Here is a 19,898-nt window from a genome sequence, read left to right on the forward strand (position 1 = left end):
TCAGAATTACACTGTTGAAGAAGTTTATAATACCGATTAATCAGGGTTTAATTATGAGCTTCACCGACAAAGAACTCTCTCGGATCACGGTGAAAGAGACACTGTCGTCGGCGTTCGGTCATCCAATGCTATTCCACATTCATATACAGTGCAGCCGATAATAACCATGGATGGTAGGCTCTTTTCACCGTTGATGATAATTCTACAAGAACCCAAATGGTGGTAAATTTAGTCCCAATGTGCTGCGAGATTTGAAAAGATGTAAGCCACCAAACGTGTTTGTTACTTGTACCAAATCAGGAAAGATTATTAGACAGGTGCTTGAGCAATGGAAACAAAATTGCTTGGCTTCAAATATTGATAGAAAATGTTGCCTTATTGTTGACTCATTTTCTCTTCATAACCAAGAAAATCTTGCTATTGATGGTAAAGAAATTCTGCTCAAAGTAATTCCTGCTGGTGCAACATCTCTAATCCAGCCCTTGGACGTTTATTTTTCGTCAATGGAAAAAGTTTGCTAAAAAGTTTACTGAAAGAGTTATTCTGGATTCAATGCCATGTCCACTTCATGATAGAAAAACTATCATTAAGTTACATGCCCTCATACATAACCAATTTCGTGCTCCACTATTCACTAGGATGGGCAAACATGCTTGGAACAAACATATATTCTTTTTAAACTCAACACACTACCATTAAAACCCTGTATGGGCCGCTGCAATAAAGTTATTTCTACTTCTTTTTGCTTACTCAAAAATATTTTGTTGTGTTGAAAAAATCCGCGTTAGGCAGTTCGCGAGGTAACCTTGTCAGAGAAACGAGACACAAAATTGTAATTCAATCTATGCTGGACCAAAAGAGATCCTTTTGGCAAAAACTTGGACTGCACCGTAGAAATTCATAAACAAATGATTAACTATCCCTATTTTAATCTAAATTCTCGAGAACGAAACTGTTCAAAACAAAATCTTATTGAAACTAATTTGTGGGTGACAGCGCATTGTGTTGACGGGTCACTACCTACTCCAAACACAGTTCAAATAAAATTCGTTAAAAGACATTTATCTATTGTACGTGAACTTCAATTGAGCTCTTGAATGCACTTCATCAATACCCTCAATTTGTTTTCTCAATACCAGCAAACGTTTCCTTCAAGATTAATAATTATACTTACCACCCTCATAACATAAAATGCACAAACACATTACATTTTGTGGAAGATTGGAATTTCAAAGTTAACATGGAATTCAATCCATTGTTAATTTATCCATTGAAAGAAAATCTTAACCTAACAAAGTTGGATATGCAAAGCTTGAGTCAAGCAAATCCGATTCGTTTATGTTCATTCTCTCAGCAACTTTATTCGTCATAATTATCGGAGCGTAGTGAAACGAAGTGAAGATTTTAACTCAGCTTAGCCATTTTGAAAACCACTTTTTGATTTCTTTCGTCACGGCTAGCGCATAAATGACTTGTCCGAATATCTTCAAATTTTGTATAGAATGTTAAAAACTTGTGTAGATGAATTGATTGGACCATCGCGGCCATCGGAGGTCATTTTTCGGGATTTTGATCTTTGACCTTTAGAGGTCAAGTAAAGCTCGTTTGAAATTCTTTGATCTAAATTGACAACTCTCATAAATATTCGTCATTACAACACTAATAGTAATCGAAATTGGGCCCAAATCACAAAAAAATCAAAATTTTGTGCAAATTCAATTTTCTGCAACTATGATATCTCATTAACAAATACGCTTAGCAACTGCATATTTGAAGCATGATTAAGAGCATTTGGAAGAGTTGAAACTTAATCATGGGCATCAAAGGTCATTTTTCGGAATTTTGACTTTTGGCCTTCAGAGTTCATTTGAAGGCCTTGATGTAATTTGATAACTCTCATATAGATTTAATTACTAATAGCCAGCATAATATGGCTCCAAAATTAAGCAAAAACTTCACACTCTTCGCGCTCTACACAACTTTGAATAAGCTATGGCGCTTGAGGGGCTGAATGGGCAGGTAAGGTCTCTTCAGGGATGAGGAATAGAGGCTGACTACTTAAATCTGAGATCAGGCTCTCAATAACTTTAATTATAATCAAGCCTGTGTATCAATTGTGGGTCAATCATTTTATTTAAGTTGATATATGAGAGACGTAAATCGAATAACACCTGAACACAGATAATAAGTAATTCAGATTTTTTAGATGTTCACAATCAATACAAAAGAGAGAGAGAGAGAGAACAATATATTATATATATATAACACATATTGGTTGATTAAATTGTCCAGAATTTAGATTGAGCAAAAGGGAAAGAAAGAGAAGCAAACAAATTTAAGATTGAACTAACAAGTAAGAGGATTTGACATCGAATTTAATCTTCTTTTCTTTTTTTCTTATCTCTCATCTCTCATCTCTTTACATTTTTCTTCTTATCATTTCATCCAATTCTTTATAAATTGAATATTCAATCATGTATTACAAGTATTAATGTTTTGGCCAATTAGCGGAATCTGGCATACGTAAGCCTGAAGCAACACCAGGTACTCCAGGAACATCTATTTGACCGTCTTTTCGATGTCGAGCGTTATGCCGTTTAGGATTACTTCCTTCGCTGGCCGTGTCTGTTTTCTCAGGCACACTGACAAACCAAAATCCATTCATGGCTATGTACCGACTCATGTCCAATCTTGTGGTCTTATCGCTTGCATACGCCAACAATTTATCGTTATTAATGGTTATTCGAATGAGCTTGTGATCAGAGGAACTATTTAATTCCATTTTGCAACTAACGATACCTTCTTTGAATGCTCTGCATCCGAAAATAAGGCCACAAACCGTTGCTTTTGCACCAAAAACATCACTAGACTGAAATGGATTTAAAACATATATTTCAGTCACATTACAGCTATCATCACCTTTTTGTTTCTTGTAGCGGTTAAGACACTCTTATCTGGACCAAGACTGGTGGTAAGCGTTAAAGTCTCCAATAAATAACTTCAGAATATCAGACCCTAAAGTTTTCAAAAAGGCGGCAATCTTTTCCAAATCGGTAGTTAAATTTTCCACAGAATAACGAGCTTTATTAAAAGAAAAATATCCTCAAATTATACATAATGTTATGTTATTCCAGCGCGCTTTAACACAGGTCACGGTCGAAAGTTCGTAACAACACTTTGTTACAAACTGGAAACTTTCACTGTCAAAACAAGCGATAGCTGATGCATTCGGTTGTTTATCCGCCACAATAGAAACTTGCGGCACTGTGTAATCCCAATCCTCGGGTACCAGCTCGTTGAAAGCTGTAAAATCTGGTTTTTCCTCAGCACTTACTCTCAAAAGTTTCTTTGTTGTTTCCGCAGTACGCTTACAATTCCCAAAAAAGAAAATCTAGACCAGAGCAAAAAGTTTTCATAATGAATAGACTATCCTATGTTCTTTTACGAACAAACCTTAAACATTAACTGACCGAATTAGCGTAAAGTGCAAAATACTTTCACATTTTTGAACATCCCCCAACATCCCCCAACATACCCCAACATCCCCCAACATACCCCAACATACCCCAACATACCCCAACATACCCCAACATACCCCAACATATCCCAACATATCCCAAACTTACCCCAATATATTCCAAACTCACCCCACATACCCCAAACTTACCCCAACATCCCCCAACATATCCCAAACTTACCCCAACATCCCCCGACATACCCCAACATACCCCAACATACCCCAACATACCCCAACATACCCCAACATACCCCAACATACCCCAACATACCCCAATATCCCCAACATACCCCAATATACCCCAACATTTATTAGAAGAAAAATATCCTCAAATTATACATAATGTTATGTTATTCCAGCGCGCTTTAACACAGGTCACGGTCAAATGTTCGAAACAACTTTTTGTTATAAACTGGAAACTTTCACTGTCAAAAAAAGTTGGAGGAAAACTTGTTAAAACTGGTTTTTTGTGCTCCTACCTCGCCCTACCTCCAGTAGGTAGGGAAAGGCCACAATTGGTTGGTTTTCGCTGGGTCTCCCATTTCGGTAGGGAGAAGATATTCTCCCTCACTCTGCATAAAATGGCCGACATTTTCTTTGTTTGGTCGCAAATCTTGGACCCAGCGGAAGCCCTGCCCGGCAAAGGAGTGATTTACCTTTATAATGTTTAAAATGTGTTTAAAAAGTGATGTTTCATCTTCTATTAAAATACTGACTAGATTGTTTTCTTTCAATTAACACGTACCCCTAAGATTACCTGAATTCAACTAACCAAAGGGACGAGTTAAAAGTGACAATTTTAAACTCAACAGTAGCTTTACAACTCTAAATCTGACTAGAAAGAAGTGATTTAAGTGGAATCAACAACCTAACATACATGCAAGATTTTCGGACTAGATACTAGTGATTTAAGTGGAAATAACAACATCATTATTTGTGACTATTTTATGGACTAGATTGGTATGCTTATTTTTATGAAACTCTGGAGGCAGAAATTTCAGTCAGTGGAACTGGATCCCGAATCTTTTATTCCTATTATACATGTGTCTTGTTTATTGAAATAACATTGTAATAACATTAAATATTATACCTTATAAATCTACCAATTGCTCAATTAGATCCAGCACAAGCGATAGCTGATGCATTCGGTTGTTTATCCGCCATAATAGAAACTTGCGGCACTGTGTAATCCAAATCCTCGGGTACCAGTTCGTAAAGCTGTAAAATCTGGTTTTTCCTCAGCACTTATTCTCATAAGGTTCTTTGTTGCTGCCTTAGTAAAACGAGGAGATTGCCCATTTCCAAAAAGAAGATCCAAATCACTGCAAAAATTATTCATAATGAATAAACTGTTCTAATTCCTTCTACCAACAAGACTTGAGTATTAACTGACCGTCAACCTTACCAATAACTTCGTACAATTCAATTACTCCAAGGCGCATATTCATCATTTATACAGTGTTCTATTCATAATTATATTATTCTAAAACATAATTCCATCCAAAGTAATTTCCAGTTTATATGTAACTTCTTTTTAAATTTATAAACCTTGTACGAGTTAAACAATCATTCTTTTCTAATATAACTAACAATTAACCTAAGAAAACAACTTACAAAACAATAACATTCAATTATTGTCATTGCTCATGCGTTTTGAATGCCCTTTTAGTTGTAACCTTGTTTTTACTTTGACTTCTTAAATTAAACCTTAAGTTTATTTTCATTCATCTTTGAGTTTATATTTTATTTAATGTAACAATATTTCAAGGTTTATTTTGATCGACTTGTTGCTGAACTCGTGGTCCAAAGGCACCAGAAGGTTTTGGAGACAGATGAAAATGGGTGCTTGGGTCTAATTAAAATTGAATTTGAAATCAGTACTTGAATTGTATATGAGTGAGTTAGAGAACTAAACCTTTCACTATTGCCAAAGTATCTTGTCAAGTCGCCCTGATCATCAAGGTTCGACCCGAGACTAACTCATAATTGAATCTATATTGATCGGTATTCCAGACATTTTTATCATCACAGTTAGCCCTCAAAAGGTTAATGTTTGAAACAAATTCAACAGCTGATTTTTGCAACTGAAACTTATTTTTTGTCCGTAAAAATTGTTTGTACACATCATCGATTGAATACTTTTTTCATTTTATCAACGGTTCTCTTGATTTTGGTCATTGGTCTTAAAACTCTGAGTCTCAATATTTCGAGAATAGCATAACTTACAATCATCATTCTTCTATTAAATATAATCTTTATCAAAAGGTATAACAATATGTTACTCAGTGTGAAATAAAGTCTCATCCAATTATATCAAATGAAGATTCTTCTAACTCGAGTGAATAGTCTTATAAAGTCCTTTTTTAGAACGAGTTGGTTTATCTGGACCAGTCCGCTTCTAGGACAATGATACCGTCATACGGTATCGTTTTTCCCGAAAAAAATGAAAACTTTTTTGATGAAAAAATGCAAATGAAAATTAATACAAAATTATAGGCCCCGATTGGAGTTCGCCTCTTAGTTCGAGTTCTCGAACTTGCCTCTCGACCCAATCCATATATCGCTCCTGAAACTCTGCAGTAGGTAAACCAAAAGCCCCTTTACATCGGTGGTCGATGTATTAAATGAACTGGTCCTTCTCGGCCATTTCATTGCGGAGATGAATTAGTAGAAGTGATGATTGACTAATAGAGAAAAACAAAGGTTATTAAAAGGTCAAAAGTGAATTAAATTAAAAAGTACTTACCCACGAGTTGGCATAGTTGAAAAATTAATGTTAATTTTAACAAAAAAAAATAAACTAAATTGAACAATGAATGGTGAAGATGAAGGCACGTTAATGGTGATAAAGACTAGAGATTACTTTAGAATGTGATTGAAATCGCACTTTTTACCGATGTAAACAAAGCGGAACCAGAGTCACTGTATAATGGTATTGAGATAGCCACACTGCAACATTGAAAAAACTAATACCGTATGACGATATTCCTCTTGGTTCAGAAGCGGACAGTTCGTTTGTCCTAGAAGCGGACTGGTCCAGAAAAACCAACTTTTTCCAGAAAAACCAAGTCGTTCCAAAAAAGGACTTAATAAGACTACTCAAGTGAGTGTTTAACTTTATAAATCAAGTCGAAATCTAACATAAGTAGTGCAATACTTCAACTTTATTTTACTGGTAAATAATATACAGCTAATATTCCACCAAACGCACTTTTAAGCAATTTTGTTCGTCTGAACATTCCCTCATATGTTTAGCAACATTTTAAACTTTTTAAAAGATTTTTCACACTTGTAGGAAACTTTACATTTATAATCCTTTTCGTTAACATCAAGACCACAATTAAGATTAAGATTCTCTGGCAATTCTTCAATCATAAAATAAAACTTATCGATTCTCATGCAAATCTCTATTCTGGATAAATTGGCTTCCTATTATCTTAATTTATAAAAAATCATAGTTTATTTCTTTGTTTTATTTATTCTAAGAATCCCGGGTCTGACATTAAATTGAGCAATCCAAATCCGGGGTCTGACAATATTGCTAATGGATGTACATTGCATTAAATAGCCTTAACCTGTGCAAAAATTGAAACTTGGACACCCTGTATTTTTTGCAAGGGGCATTTGCGAAACGAAAGACTTGACAGAGGTTCTTATCTGACCCATTCGAATATTTTGAGGTCAAAATGTATTGAAAACTCATGTAGCGTTTGGGAGCTTTCCTTATCAGTATGTATTAGCTCAATTTTTTCAATCCATTCACAATTATTAAGCCGTTCTTATATTACAAATAAGTAGCATAACTGTACTGGCATTTTCCAGAATATACTGTAAGAAAATCAAAAATGGTCATTAGAAAGAAGTAAGGGAATTTAGGTTCTTTAAGCAATGGTGTAAAACTTACGAAAACAAACAGATCCCTTTCGATTTTATTAATGACATCACCAATTCTGGCTCCGGTTCCATAAATTGCGATCCGATCCAATACTTTATGCATCTATTGTCGTTTAAATTGTTTCATAAATTGTTAAACATATTGAAATATAAAAGTTCAATACTTACATTTAATTTTTCCTCGTAACCGGCTTGACATTTGTGAATGATCTTGGTTAAAAGACCATGAATAATATTTGGCTGTAAAGATTGGTTAAATTAGAACTAATATTGTTTCCAAGCTGAGCTCTTTCTAGAGTTGAATTACTTACACGGTCAACAAATTCACCGGCAAAGTAGATTACAGATCCAATTGCAGTGATACAAAAGAAACCAGCGAAATAAAATGTACCAATTATATGTGAAGGATAGGATGAGACAATCGCCATGAAGATGACTGTATCAGCCAAAAAGGAGACGAAAAATATACAATAGAAGAATAGATATCTACAGTCTTTCATTATTTTATCATAACAATTTAAATAGAATAACAAAGAACGGGTTAGATGCTTGAGGCGAGATTCACTTATTCTGTCCATAGAGTTGACTTTAACCACCATTTCATGAACACTCCTCAACCGAAAGATATACCAGGGAACCATTACAATTGTATGGCCACCAACATTGAGTAGAGCCGTGAATGACATCCGAGCAGCAAATGTTTCCATAACGATCCAGAAAACACTTGTTATAAAATAAACTGGATTTGAGTAGAAGAGCGGATCAAAGAGACGAAAGCTTAGCATAATGACGCCATTAGCAAATTTATTGAACCTCAACATGCGAGTCCAGTTAACAACGTGAAAAATTAATACAGGCTTCATAGCTTTGCACTGTTTAGGTGTAAGAAACAATAGCTTATGGTCAAATCCATATATTTGGATGATTCTTAGGAACTGCAAATCCATGATATAACCAGCGTCTTCAATGTAAATGGCTACTTCACGTAGTATACTCAACACTGTGAGCAATAACAAAGTCAAAAGGGCGACTTCTTGTGAATATGATTTTCCATGAAATGGATTGCCCAAGAAGACGGTGACCAGTTGATTATCAGCTGGCACAATAGCAATTATGGTTATCCTTAAACCGACAAATATGAGTATTGCACGACCTAAACTATTTTTCCAAGTATAGTCTTCAAACTGGTAATCACGGCGTGACTGGTGGTATCCTCGTCGAGTAATGAGTAAGCTACGAGCACATTTTTCCATAATTGTAATCGCTTTACCAGCATATTCATCAGCATCAACTTCATCAGGTAAGCCAATCAAATATTTAAAACGTTTGACCAAATCTCGTTGAGTCGGTTGAGCCTCAATTGCTTCCTCCATTATTCAAATTTTGTTCATCAGCGATAAACATCCATCCAATTAACACGAGATTTCCGATTAAATATTAACATGGTTAGCTTAGTTTTCATTAAGAATATCAATAATTGTAACTGAGACGAGGCAATCAACAAATAATTAACCTTGATAAGTAACGACATAGTTTACAAGACAGCGACGAAAACAAAACAAAAGCATGAAAACAATGAAAATGGTTAAGAGACGCTATTCCTACGCATAATGAGTACGAATAGACTTAAACCCAAAGAGTTGCTTCGATTATTGGTTAAATATGTTTTCATTAACGACAATTCAATATAAATTTTTACATTATTTTCACTATTAACCGATTCCCAGGGAATATAGTTAATTTTTTTATTATAAAAGCCTGTTGCTTAATCAAAAATCAAATGGGATTCAGGTTGCTTGAATCAATCAATGCCTTTCAATCACCTTGATTTGATAAAGAAGCTGAAGAAAACAAAAATCGCATGACAAAAGTCACAATCATCATTGGTACAAAAAACCTTCATATTGAAGCTGTGAGATTATGAGGCAATCGATGATGTCTTTTGTTTCAGGCCATACCAACTAATGATGGAGTAAATAATTATCTAAGTGGCATAAATCATTAAACCTGTTGGACCTTAAATCGACTAGCATATACAATGCATATAACATGCAAGACCAAGCTTCAGTAATGTGGTCATCGGGATGTTAAAGCAAAAAGCTGCAGACTTAACAACTCTGGATAGCCTCTGAGTCTAATTGATTGAGTATTGATCAGCAATTTTTACAATTGAAATTACAATCAGATTTGATGAAAAATCAACTGAATAACAAAAAATTTGGATCCTTGAATGAATACTTGTTTGGTCTGAGAAATGAATCTCAACATCAACATATTCAGTCAATAATCACCATTATATGAGTGTTATGAATGTAACAATATTTTTCAAAAAAAGCTGAAATAATCAGAGTTGAGGATTTTAATGGCAATTCAAGTGATAATTATTCAAGTGTTATTATAGACTTGTTGAAATGTCAATCTCAGTTAAAAAGTACATCTATCATACCAAGTATTCATTATGATTTAATCATGTTGAATGAACATTAATAACACTGTAACCTTAAATGTTAATCTATTGATAGATTTCAGATTATAATGAGAAGCCATTTCACTCCAATTCAGTCAACTATTTGATTTAACAAAAGTGTCTGACAAATTTTCAGATGTAACCCAATAAGATTGAAGGTGATAAAGTGTAAATAACAAATTAACCAATCAACTGTAAAATTATTCATTATAATCATCATTACTTGCCTCAATGATGACAGTTTTATATTTGATTGATTCTCATGTGAAACTTGAAGGAAGCAAATGTTTAATACTAAATTGAATAAATTGAAAAACTAATCAACAATTTTAAATTTTTCATTGAAAAGCTGGTTAGTTAAAGGTGAGTAAAAGCAGGCTATCAATTGAATACCATTTCCAATCCAACAATTTACCAGATTGATCAAATTTGCGTGACAAACATCAATTCAATTGTTCAACTCTAATTGATTTCAAAAGACCTGAAATCATAGTTTATGATTTAGGTTTCAAGTAGCTGATTACCTTCTGGTTTATGTTACATTTCAATGCAACAATTTAGATGTTCATTTCAATGATAATCTTGTTTGTCAATACAACCATGATTGACATCATTTTTAATCAACAACAAATGAACTTGATCGATGAAAAAAAGTGAAAAATTTCCGATGATTAACTTCCGTAAATACAAGATTAACACTTGGTTTGTGTCCCAGTAATCAATTAAAATTGGCATAACCATTCAAGTTGCCTGTTAATTGTAAGACAGTGAAAGCAAATTGAGGAAACAATACTCACTATTACTTACAATACAAAAAACCTAATAACTACATTTTTGGTATATTGAAGATTGTTAATTATTGATTAATTAAGTGTCTAATTTGCTTACTAATTAACATTTGTGAGACAATTTGTGACACTTTTACCAATCAACTCATAAACTGTTAATTATGTCTGTAAGTTAATTAGGTTTGTTATGGTTTATTAAAGATGGGTATCGAGTAACGTGATTAAGATGGTAAATCAGCTGAAAGTGAATCAGTTATTCCACCGGTGTATTGATCATTACAGGGTTAATCTGAATAGACATCTGTATTGCTTTGTTTAGTGTTGGCTTGATTGGAGCAATATTAATGTTCCTGGATTTATTAACCTCTTGATTGGTAATCAAAATGAAATAATTCAAATCCAGTTGTTGATACCAAATTAATTCTTGAGATAATTCAGCACGAGCTAATACAAATGATGGGAAAATGATTCCTCCACTAATTGAGATGCACTTTCCAATCATGAATTTTCTGGTCCTTCAGCAAACAACCAATCAGCTAATGTAAAGATAACTTTAAAACCAATCGATGTATTATTTATATAAATTAACGCATTAAATTGCTTCAACTTTCTCTGAGAATTGCTTCCACCTTTTGAATCGTTCACGTTGACGGAGTTGTGCCAGTAATGATGATGAACCACTGAAAATAGCTCAAATGTTAAAGGTAACAATGACTCCAAGATGGTCAAAATTAAATCTCAATTGATTATTTAATCAGATTAAATGTTTGTATGCAGGGCCAATCCGGTTGATTCCTTATTATACCATGTTTGATTGATTTTTTGGTTTCTCCTTGTTACTGTTTTTTTATCCATTAATCCTTGAGAGCTTTCTCATCTAATTGTTATTGCTTTGCCATTTGTACCATGTAATTGTCAATTATAGATTAAGATGTGTTATTGACATTGTTAAACATGAGAAAGGTAATTTCATTGAATTACACTAAAAACAATAATCAAGTTATCAACTGGCAATGATTGTGTACCATTACAGTAAATTAATCATACAACTCTATAATTAGAAGAGTTGACTTTTTTCGTTTTTGATAGTGTATTTCAACCCTTGATTATGATGAAGATGCCATTAATGGTGAACAAAACAATAGTTGACAATCAACTATTCACTTTGATTTTTGCTCCAATCAATTAGCTTTTCCTTTATGTTTCCAGCTTCAGCTTGATTGTTGTTGGTGCTGTTAATTTGTTTGTCCATAAGATTCAATTTTTTTCATCGATTCCAGCCAAATAGTCATATAACTTTCCATCATGCAATCATTGAGCAAGTCTGATCCAGTGAAAAAAGTCAATTGCAATATCAAGAAGAAAAAAATAAGAAAAATTAAAATATGTTCATCAAGTTATCAAAAAAATAGTCAACATGAAAAGCTATTTAAAGATTGAACTTACTTTTGTTTTGAGTTATTACACAGACCGGGTTAGGTTTACATTTGCATCATTAATGGCCACTTTTAATGATTCAATCCTAATCAATCAAGAAAGCAGGGAGAATCTAATTAAAATAATTCTCATCTTTAACAATCAAGCCTTTAAATAAATGGTAATTGTACCAATAATGTAATTAATGGAGCAAACTGGGAGAGAAAAAAAGAACAAAATGATTATGAATCTGAATGATTGGGTATTCAAACAATTTAGAATCATTTTAATTTTCAATCATCCTAAGTAATCATAATCAAGTTGAGGATTGTTTTTCAAAATTTTTAACCAATTACTCTTAACTAAAATAAAGTGCGTTAATTTAAGACAAAATGGCTGACAATTCATTATTTTCATCTCTTCAATTTGATGAACACCTTGCTGAATAACCTTAAAACAAATCAGATTATATGTTTAAATGATGGCGGTGATGATGTTGTTGATCATGATTAGCTTAGTTTTGATGAGGATTATTATCATTATTTAGATGATATCTGGTTAACTTACCTTAAATTAGTCTTTAATAGATGATCTTTGACCAGAAAAATCTTCCAATAAAGTAAGAAAATAAGATTAGGCTTACGCTTAAAGAATAAGATTTCACTTTCTTTTACACTTTTCCACCAAATATTAGGTTGACGGTTTCGGATTCATTTTTATTCATCTCATGGCATCAACCTGCAACAGGAATTAAACCAATCCATCAACATCTCCAAGATCAATCAAAACAGCAACATAAAAAAGAGACTGAATTTGATAACCATTTTTTGTCACTAAACATCAATTTAAAAAATTAAAGTCTTTAGGACATCAACCCTTTTAGATTTGTAAACAGTATCCGAAAAATGGATTAGGATAGTAAGATAATCTTTGATTAGGACTCATATTGCTAGTAAAAGATACGTAATTGATTCTAATCTAGGCTGATCTTAAAAGATACTTTGATGACTAACGGTTGATAAGCCCACGTTTTTGGTTAAATTTTTCAACATTGTTAGGCTTTTGTTTAATTTTTATCAACTAATTACCGTAATTTTCACTTTTAATTTAATTTGTTGCTACTGTTTTAAGTCATTAGCTTTTGTTTGAAAATCAACATAATAGATAAATTTTAAATTGAATAAATTAAATGAAATAGTTTAGTAGTTGGTGTTTGCATTCCTTGATGTAAACACAAAAAGCTACAACAATGTGTCTAATTGTATTAATGGATCATCTAATGAGTCAATGTGGATCATCATGAAAGACTTGAAATATTTGTTGATTGTGTGAACACAATGGAACTACAATGACTGTCAGATTGGTGTAACAATTGATGTTGCCTTTGAATGTCATGCTAATCAATGAAGCTGAATTGAGAATTAGAATATGTTTGTTTCGAATGTTAATCAACTTTACTTATTTATTTTTTTGTCAACACATGGTAACTGAAAGCTGATTGAAGTTTGTTTTAGTCAAGTTAAAGATTCTATTTCAAGATTGGTCTTTAATTAAGCCACAATTGGATGAAAAGATGAACAGAAAAGGTTGAAGGTGAAACTGAAACTCAAAGATTACTTGGTAAGTCAACTTTTTTACTGATTATCGTAAATAATGCCTTAATAATTGGCCGATTGATGTTACAGGATTGAATTAAAGGAGCAAGAAGAAGAACAAAAAACAAGACAAAAAGCTTGTAAAGCAAAGAAAGTGTAAACTGAGCCATCAACACCTTAAATTCACTTAAAGCAAAAGTTTACAGCTTCAGTTTGATGATCAACTAATTAACTGAAAAACTGCCTGATGATCATCCCCGTATCAACACCAATTGAATGGCAAATAGATGAGAGTAAGGATCAAAATAAGCAAAGCGGTTATTACGTTTTAATCGATTTTGGGATTTCAATTTTAAAATAGCAACTTGCACTTCGATCGAGAAAGCTCATCACATGGTCTTTTGATGGATATGATGGAGGACGAAAAATTATTAAAGAAATATTTAATGATGATAAGAACTGAGCCTGATGAAGGGAAAAGGAAGAGGATTAGATTCATGGAAAAGTGAAAACAGATAAGCTTACGGCTACGCCAGAATTGATCTGCTCAAACATGTTTGTTGAAATTACATTTCTACTGAAAATACGATGCCAATTATCACAATTTTTGCGTTTTTTTGGTATTTTATTCAAATCATACCTTGCATACCAATTGGCATCTAAAAGGATCAAATATCGACAATTTCATTTCATCAGATAACTTAAATCTGATGTTGATTGACGTATTCACGGAAATATCATATTCAATTTCAACTGTTTCCAGACTTTTCCATCATTTTTCAACCAATAATCAATTAAAGTTGTTCATTTCGGAAGACAATTGCCAAAACAAAATTAAAACCCAATCGTTGATTGATTATTGCATTTTTTATATTTCCCAACAATTTCCTCTCTAATTGTGACGATAAGTAAAAGTTAAAAGATGCCAATTTTCAGATAAATACAGCAATCAGAATGTATAATTAATGCGCTTTTTGTTTCTTTACCCTTACAGAATCATCCAAATGCTGTTGCTTTAATTATTGATGATAATCTTAAACTTGACGATTTCTCGATTCACACTTTGACATTTCGCCGTTGATCAATCTGCAAACCAAATGGAGTCTAAATTCAGTGTAAAATTTTGATTCAATGCATCTAATTAACCTTGATAGGCAACACTTTTCTCATCAAACCAAATAGAGCATCAACATGTATTGAAGAAATACATGAACTTTAATGGTTTTAAATTAGATCCAACCATTAAAATATTATTACCATTCTGAAAATAGTGATTTTAACCCATTATCAAATTTTGGTCAATTTTTCATTGCAAATGGTTTTTTAAGTTATTGAAAAATTAAAAGACCGAAAGTTAACTGGAAACGTTATCTTAACGTATTCCAATGAGATTCCGTAGCGTTATTTAGCAACGTTATTTATGAGGATGACCATTCTCTATTGGTCAAGCAAAGCCGATTTTACCGTCAAACGATTATCTTGTAATTATTATTGTTGCAGTTTCTTCAATGTGAAGGTTAAGTGAACACAATGATCCATTCTGGTAAAAAGCAATTTTTTACTCTAACTATTTCTAACCATCATAACTATCGTCATAATAATCATCACTTATTGAGCTTCTACTCCATGGTCAGGGCCGGTGACTGAGTTTCATGTTCCATCTCAATGAGCTTTCGAAATGTTTTTCAACCATTAAAAGTGTTCCATTCTAATCTTAATTTCATTCTTATTTCTTACAGATTCATAGATGTAAAGCTGTACTATTCAATATCCACTATAACCGATCATCTGATAAATGGCCAATATTTTATGGAAAGACTTGAAAGACTTGAAGACAGGTGAGTTAAATAAAAGTTGATATTTTTTAATGTATCAATAAAGCACAACAACATGAGGTAAAAAAGTGTTTTCTTGTTACAATCAAATGTCCAAAGAGAAATGGAGAGAACAAGTTAATTAAAGTAAAAAAGTAAACATGATTTTAGTGAGTTAAAAAGTAAATTGAAAATAATGTTCAACAACAGGGCTTAGTGGTTTGATTGTTAATAATCTTTCACATGGAACGTTGACTTTTTTTGTTGTTGCTCTATGCCATGTTAATCATTACCCTTGCGATGGTGATGATGATGATATGATGGTTTAGGTGGTGATATTAATGATATTTATGTTGACTAATACTAGCGTCTTCCATGATTATGAGCTCCTTCCAGTAAATTCATTAAACCATATTTCATATCTTGCAGTGGGTTGGCAAAACAATCATATTTACAGGGGCGAGCGTACAGATAGGGTGAAATGAAAACTCGCTCAGAGGATGGCTTAGGTGCAAGCATTGGATATGTCATGGATGCTGAATTCATTAAAGGCATTGGACGATGTCGACCTGAGTTTGATTCAACTGGATTATGCGAGTGATGATGAACAGGACTATGATGGTGACTTGATTGACCTGAATGTAAACCTGGTCTATGGTCAAAGGTAAATGCTGATAAAGAGTGAGCTACTGGTTTCTCTGAGAGTGGCGGATAATTGACAACATAACTTTCAATTAGAATGGGCAGTTGTTCATTCTCATCCATATTGGTTACAAGGGAATGATAATTGAAGAAACCTGAATCACCCATTAAATCAGGGTTCATTTGGCTATTGGGACGACTGTTATAAGATGACTGTGAACTGGCTACTGGTTCATGGAAATGAGTTTTACTTCCTTGAGGAAGAAGCTCAAAATCGTAATTAGATGAATAATCCAAGGCTGATGGGAAATAACTTTCACTGTTGACAGACGACTCTCCATAGCCTTTAACCATATTGAATGGCACTTCATCTTCTGACCAGGCCAAATAATCTTCAGGTCCATTGTGTCCAGATATGGAGCCAGTTGAACTTGTTGGATGTGGTCCTCTGAGTGTGGTTTGACCATTACCAAGGAAACTGTATGAATAACCATCTCCATTGATTCCATTAATGTTTTTATTATTGTTAATGTTATGATTGTTGTTATTTTGATTGTTACTATATCCTTGCAAGGTTGATGGACTCAGCAAAGGTTCACGATTACTGATTGACCGTACATCACCTTGATAAATCAAAGATGGTGGAGGAACATTTCGTGGTCCACTGTATTTTGACAACTTGTACCTTTCATAGTCTTTGACTATGTCTACAAAGCTATTGGATGTCGATGTAAGACCATGGTTTGATGGTGAATGCAATGATGACTCTTGAATTCCCGAAGATTCACCCGATGGAGGGCCAGAATTTGGTGTAAAAGATTGTTCCGTTTTACTGGTATCAGATGATGATGGACTTGAGCCTGATGAAGATGAAGATGAAGATGATGACACATTTTGAATGTTTTGAATAAATGTACTTGCGGCCATCATTCGACCTAAGGTATCACTGTACACAGGAGATGCTATTCCTGACGCTGGAGCTGACTTATCTATCGGTGTTACTGTTGTTGTGGAGGAAGATGGCGAAGGGGCACTTTTGGTTGATGTTAATGTGGACGCTGATGGCGAGGTTGCATTATTTGGTGTGACTATACAGAGTACAGGAATACTTGGTAAATAGATACAGATGGACAAAATAACAGCGGCTAAACGTCGGCCACTGATTTTCCCAAAGGCCATGATGAACTGATGATGATACTTAACTATTCAAACACTGCAAATCAATTTGGAAGTGGATTTGAAAGTGATCTTAAACAACTGTAAACATGCACAAGTACAAAAAAGAGTTACAATTATCTTTAATGGTTGAAATTAATTTAGTTCATATTGTTTTTGTTTGCTAAACGGACAGAAAATTATTTACTATTTAACTTTAATTGTTTTGCTTTTCTAATTTTTCCCTCTTTCCTTAATTTTTGAACGTTTTACTGTTTAACTAACTATTAATTAAGCAACAACAGTGATGTTAATGTTACACTTGTTGATGATTCTTGTCAACTAAACAGTTTTAAATTAATGTAAAGCCACTTTAAACCAAAACATTTATCCCGCTAAGTCTCCCTCATTCACTCCCACTAAAACTATTTTATCCTCATCCACCTTTCTCCCTCTCTTCATTTCTCTTTCTTAACATCTTTTGAACTTGTTTTTGTCTTTCGTTTTTCATCCTCATCTTTTAGTTGTAATTTCACTTATAAATATCTCAAGTCAAATTAACTTTAACCTGACAAGATCACTTTCAATTTGACCAACAAACCGGATTCAAGTAAAAGTGGGAATGACAAGGAAGATAAGATGAAAAATCAAAACATCATCAAGTATCATCATCTTTACAATCGTAATCCTCATTTTTTGGTCAAAAATTAACCTTTTTTGTAACCATTTACAATTTACTGTTACAGTTTATTAAACCCTAAACATCTCAATGGCAGTCTCACACTAAAAGCCGTAAAAGATGGACCAAATTGTTAATGTTAAATGGCTTCAACACCAGAGTTATATTGTGGTTAATCAAAGTCACTTTAATTATAGATTTGGATTTGAATCATCAATTTTTGTGACCCTTAATTTTACCATGAAAATTTATTTTCAATTTCCCCTAATTACCTCTTTTTTATCCCTTCAACAATCAACAATCCATCACATTGTCTCATTTTTCTACCTTAATCTTAATTTTGCATTTACAAACTAAACATGATCAACAGTCCGTAAGATTAATAAATCTTAAACCTGAAATAATGACAATATTAATAACAATCATGATAATAAATGATAATGACTGTTAATGTTGAAATATTGAAAACAATATTGAATACAATATAAAGCCAATATGTACACATGAGATGAAAGGCGAAATGTATAGTCACAAGTATCATTATCAAATCAACGAAATAACATCAACAATTAAAGACACCAATCGTATTACATTACAATGTTATTATTAACAATAGTTTAATGTATTAAAGTAAATCACAAATCCATCTTTCTATTATTAATATCATTTATTAATCGGTAATGTGAACAAGAAGGAATAAACATTTAGCTTAATGGCTTCTCATCAATCTTAACACATTCATTAGCTAAACATAGTGTTATTATTTCTTCCTATTATTTAACCATCTTTCATTTTTATTTAACTTTACATACCTTTTTAATTGTTATTAGGCTTTCAGTAAATCATCAATAAAATCAAATAAACACTACAAGCATAACCACCAGCTAAACAATCAGTACAACAATCAAAATTATTATTAATAAAAACAAATGCAAAAAAGGAAAGTAATGACAAAACGCCATCTCTTTTATGTTTTTTGTACTTATACCGGTTATTGTTTACCTTTTTTTATTGTGCTTTTTGTGTTGAATTGATAATCAATTTATTGATATATTAGTTAAATAGTTATGATTTATTCCATTATATCCTTGGTACAAAGTGATAATATTATCTTTCCTGATGAAAGTGACAAAATGTTTGCGATATTAAAGCCTATTCTTAGATCATTTTAAGATCGTTTACAACCTTTTTGACAACATTAAGCTTTTTGTTGATGTTATTTTTTTTGTTACGACTCATCATCATCATGATACCCAAAAAAAAGTGAACAAATAACTATTTGAAAAAGACAACAACATGAGCAATACTAATAATAATACATAAAAAGGTAATTGAAAAATAAAGATAAACCTGAAAGGTGTTGCGTCCGGTTACAATTAATGGTAAAGTTGATAGTTTACCAGTCGGCTGATGAACCCTTCTAGTAACTTGGTACTCAAATTATAAATGTCGATAACTGTTTTACTGATATGATTATCAACTCTATCATTACCGGATTAAGTTTACCCTGCGATAAAATGGCCTAAGTGTTGGTAATGTTCATCACAATTAAGTGTTTTTAAGTCAAATTGTTGATCTTTTTTGTGTGTATATCCGTTTGCTATAATAATATGATAATTATACTTTCACTTGATTCACTTTGTGTTCACTTTTCAGGGTTTATTAGTTTAGGTAAATGAAATTAATTTTAACTCAATTTGAGTCTGGTTAATGTTTGGTTAACACTACACCAAGTATGAAAGTGTTCAATATTGAACTTGTGCTAATGTGAGCTAAATTTAGTCAATTGATAATGCCATTTTATTGGTTAAATTTTTAAACTTTCATCTGATTTGCACGACAATTTAACCCAAAGTTGATGCTGAATTTAATCGTCAAGTTAATCAAATATCCTGGTTAAGATTAGTGTGAAATATTTTTAGGTTAATTTA

General features: G+C 32.7%; 2 protein-coding genes and 3 long non-coding RNA genes across 7 annotated transcripts; 2 read left to right on the forward strand and 3 right to left on the reverse strand.

Annotated features, from left to right (window-relative positions):
* Positions 1-6,949: 6,949 nt before the first annotated feature.
* On the reverse strand, positions 6,950-8,986 carry LOC107365356 (uncharacterized). The gene is made up of 4 exons (XM_015932878.3): positions 7,723-8,986; positions 7,580-7,651; positions 7,422-7,514; positions 6,950-7,345 (listed from the first exon to the last, which is right to left on the reverse strand). The coding sequence occupies exons 1-4, from the start codon at positions 8,782-8,784 to the stop codon at positions 7,286-7,288; spliced, it is 1,287 nt and encodes a 428-aa protein (XP_015788364.2). The 5' UTR covers positions 8,785-8,986; the 3' UTR covers positions 6,950-7,285.
* A 2,411-nt stretch (positions 8,987-11,397) lies between these two features.
* On the reverse strand, positions 11,398-13,087 carry LOC107359444 (uncharacterized). Its single transcript, XR_001568101.3, has 3 exons — positions 12,650-13,087; positions 12,113-12,188; positions 11,398-11,990 (listed from the first exon to the last, which is right to left on the reverse strand). It is a non-coding gene; the product is annotated as an uncharacterized LOC107359444 (long non-coding RNA).
* On the forward strand, positions 13,079-14,541 carry LOC149093842 (uncharacterized). The gene is made up of 3 exons (XR_016199055.1): positions 13,079-13,702; positions 13,768-13,970; positions 14,039-14,541. It is a non-coding gene; the product is annotated as an uncharacterized LOC149093842 (long non-coding RNA).
* Positions 14,542-14,658: 117 nt separating this feature from the next.
* On the forward strand, positions 14,659-16,060 carry LOC149093843 (uncharacterized). 2 transcript variants are annotated; one of them, XR_016199056.1, is made up of 3 exons: positions 14,659-14,792; positions 15,417-15,515; positions 15,921-16,060. It is a non-coding gene; the product is annotated as an uncharacterized LOC149093843 (long non-coding RNA). The 2 variants fall into 2 exon arrangements; XR_016199057.1 differs by lacking the exon at positions 14,659-14,792 and adding an exon at positions 15,081-15,220.
* On the reverse strand, positions 15,521-18,912 carry LOC107359375 (uncharacterized). Of its 2 annotated transcripts, none has more exons than XM_089268160.1 (2): positions 18,780-18,912; positions 15,521-17,390 (listed from the first exon to the last, which is right to left on the reverse strand). In XM_089268160.1, exon 2 carries the CDS (start codon positions 17,310-17,312, stop codon positions 15,855-15,857), a length of 1,458 nt encoding a protein of 485 aa, XP_089124286.1. In that variant the 5' UTR covers positions 17,313-17,390; positions 18,780-18,912; the 3' UTR covers positions 15,521-15,854. The 2 variants fall into 2 exon arrangements, with proteins under 2 accessions (XP_089124286.1, XP_089124287.1); XM_089268161.1 differs by having other exon boundaries at positions 15,521-17,346; positions 18,780-18,898.
* Positions 18,913-19,898: the final 986 nt, after the last annotated feature.

This window comes from Tetranychus urticae, chromosome 2 (assembly GCF_039701765.1).
Source record: "Tetranychus urticae isolate SD_2017Ah chromosome 2, NJAU_TeUrti_SD_1.0, whole genome shotgun sequence".
Lineage (NCBI taxonomy): Eukaryota > Metazoa > Arthropoda > Arachnida > Trombidiformes > Tetranychidae > Tetranychus > Tetranychus urticae.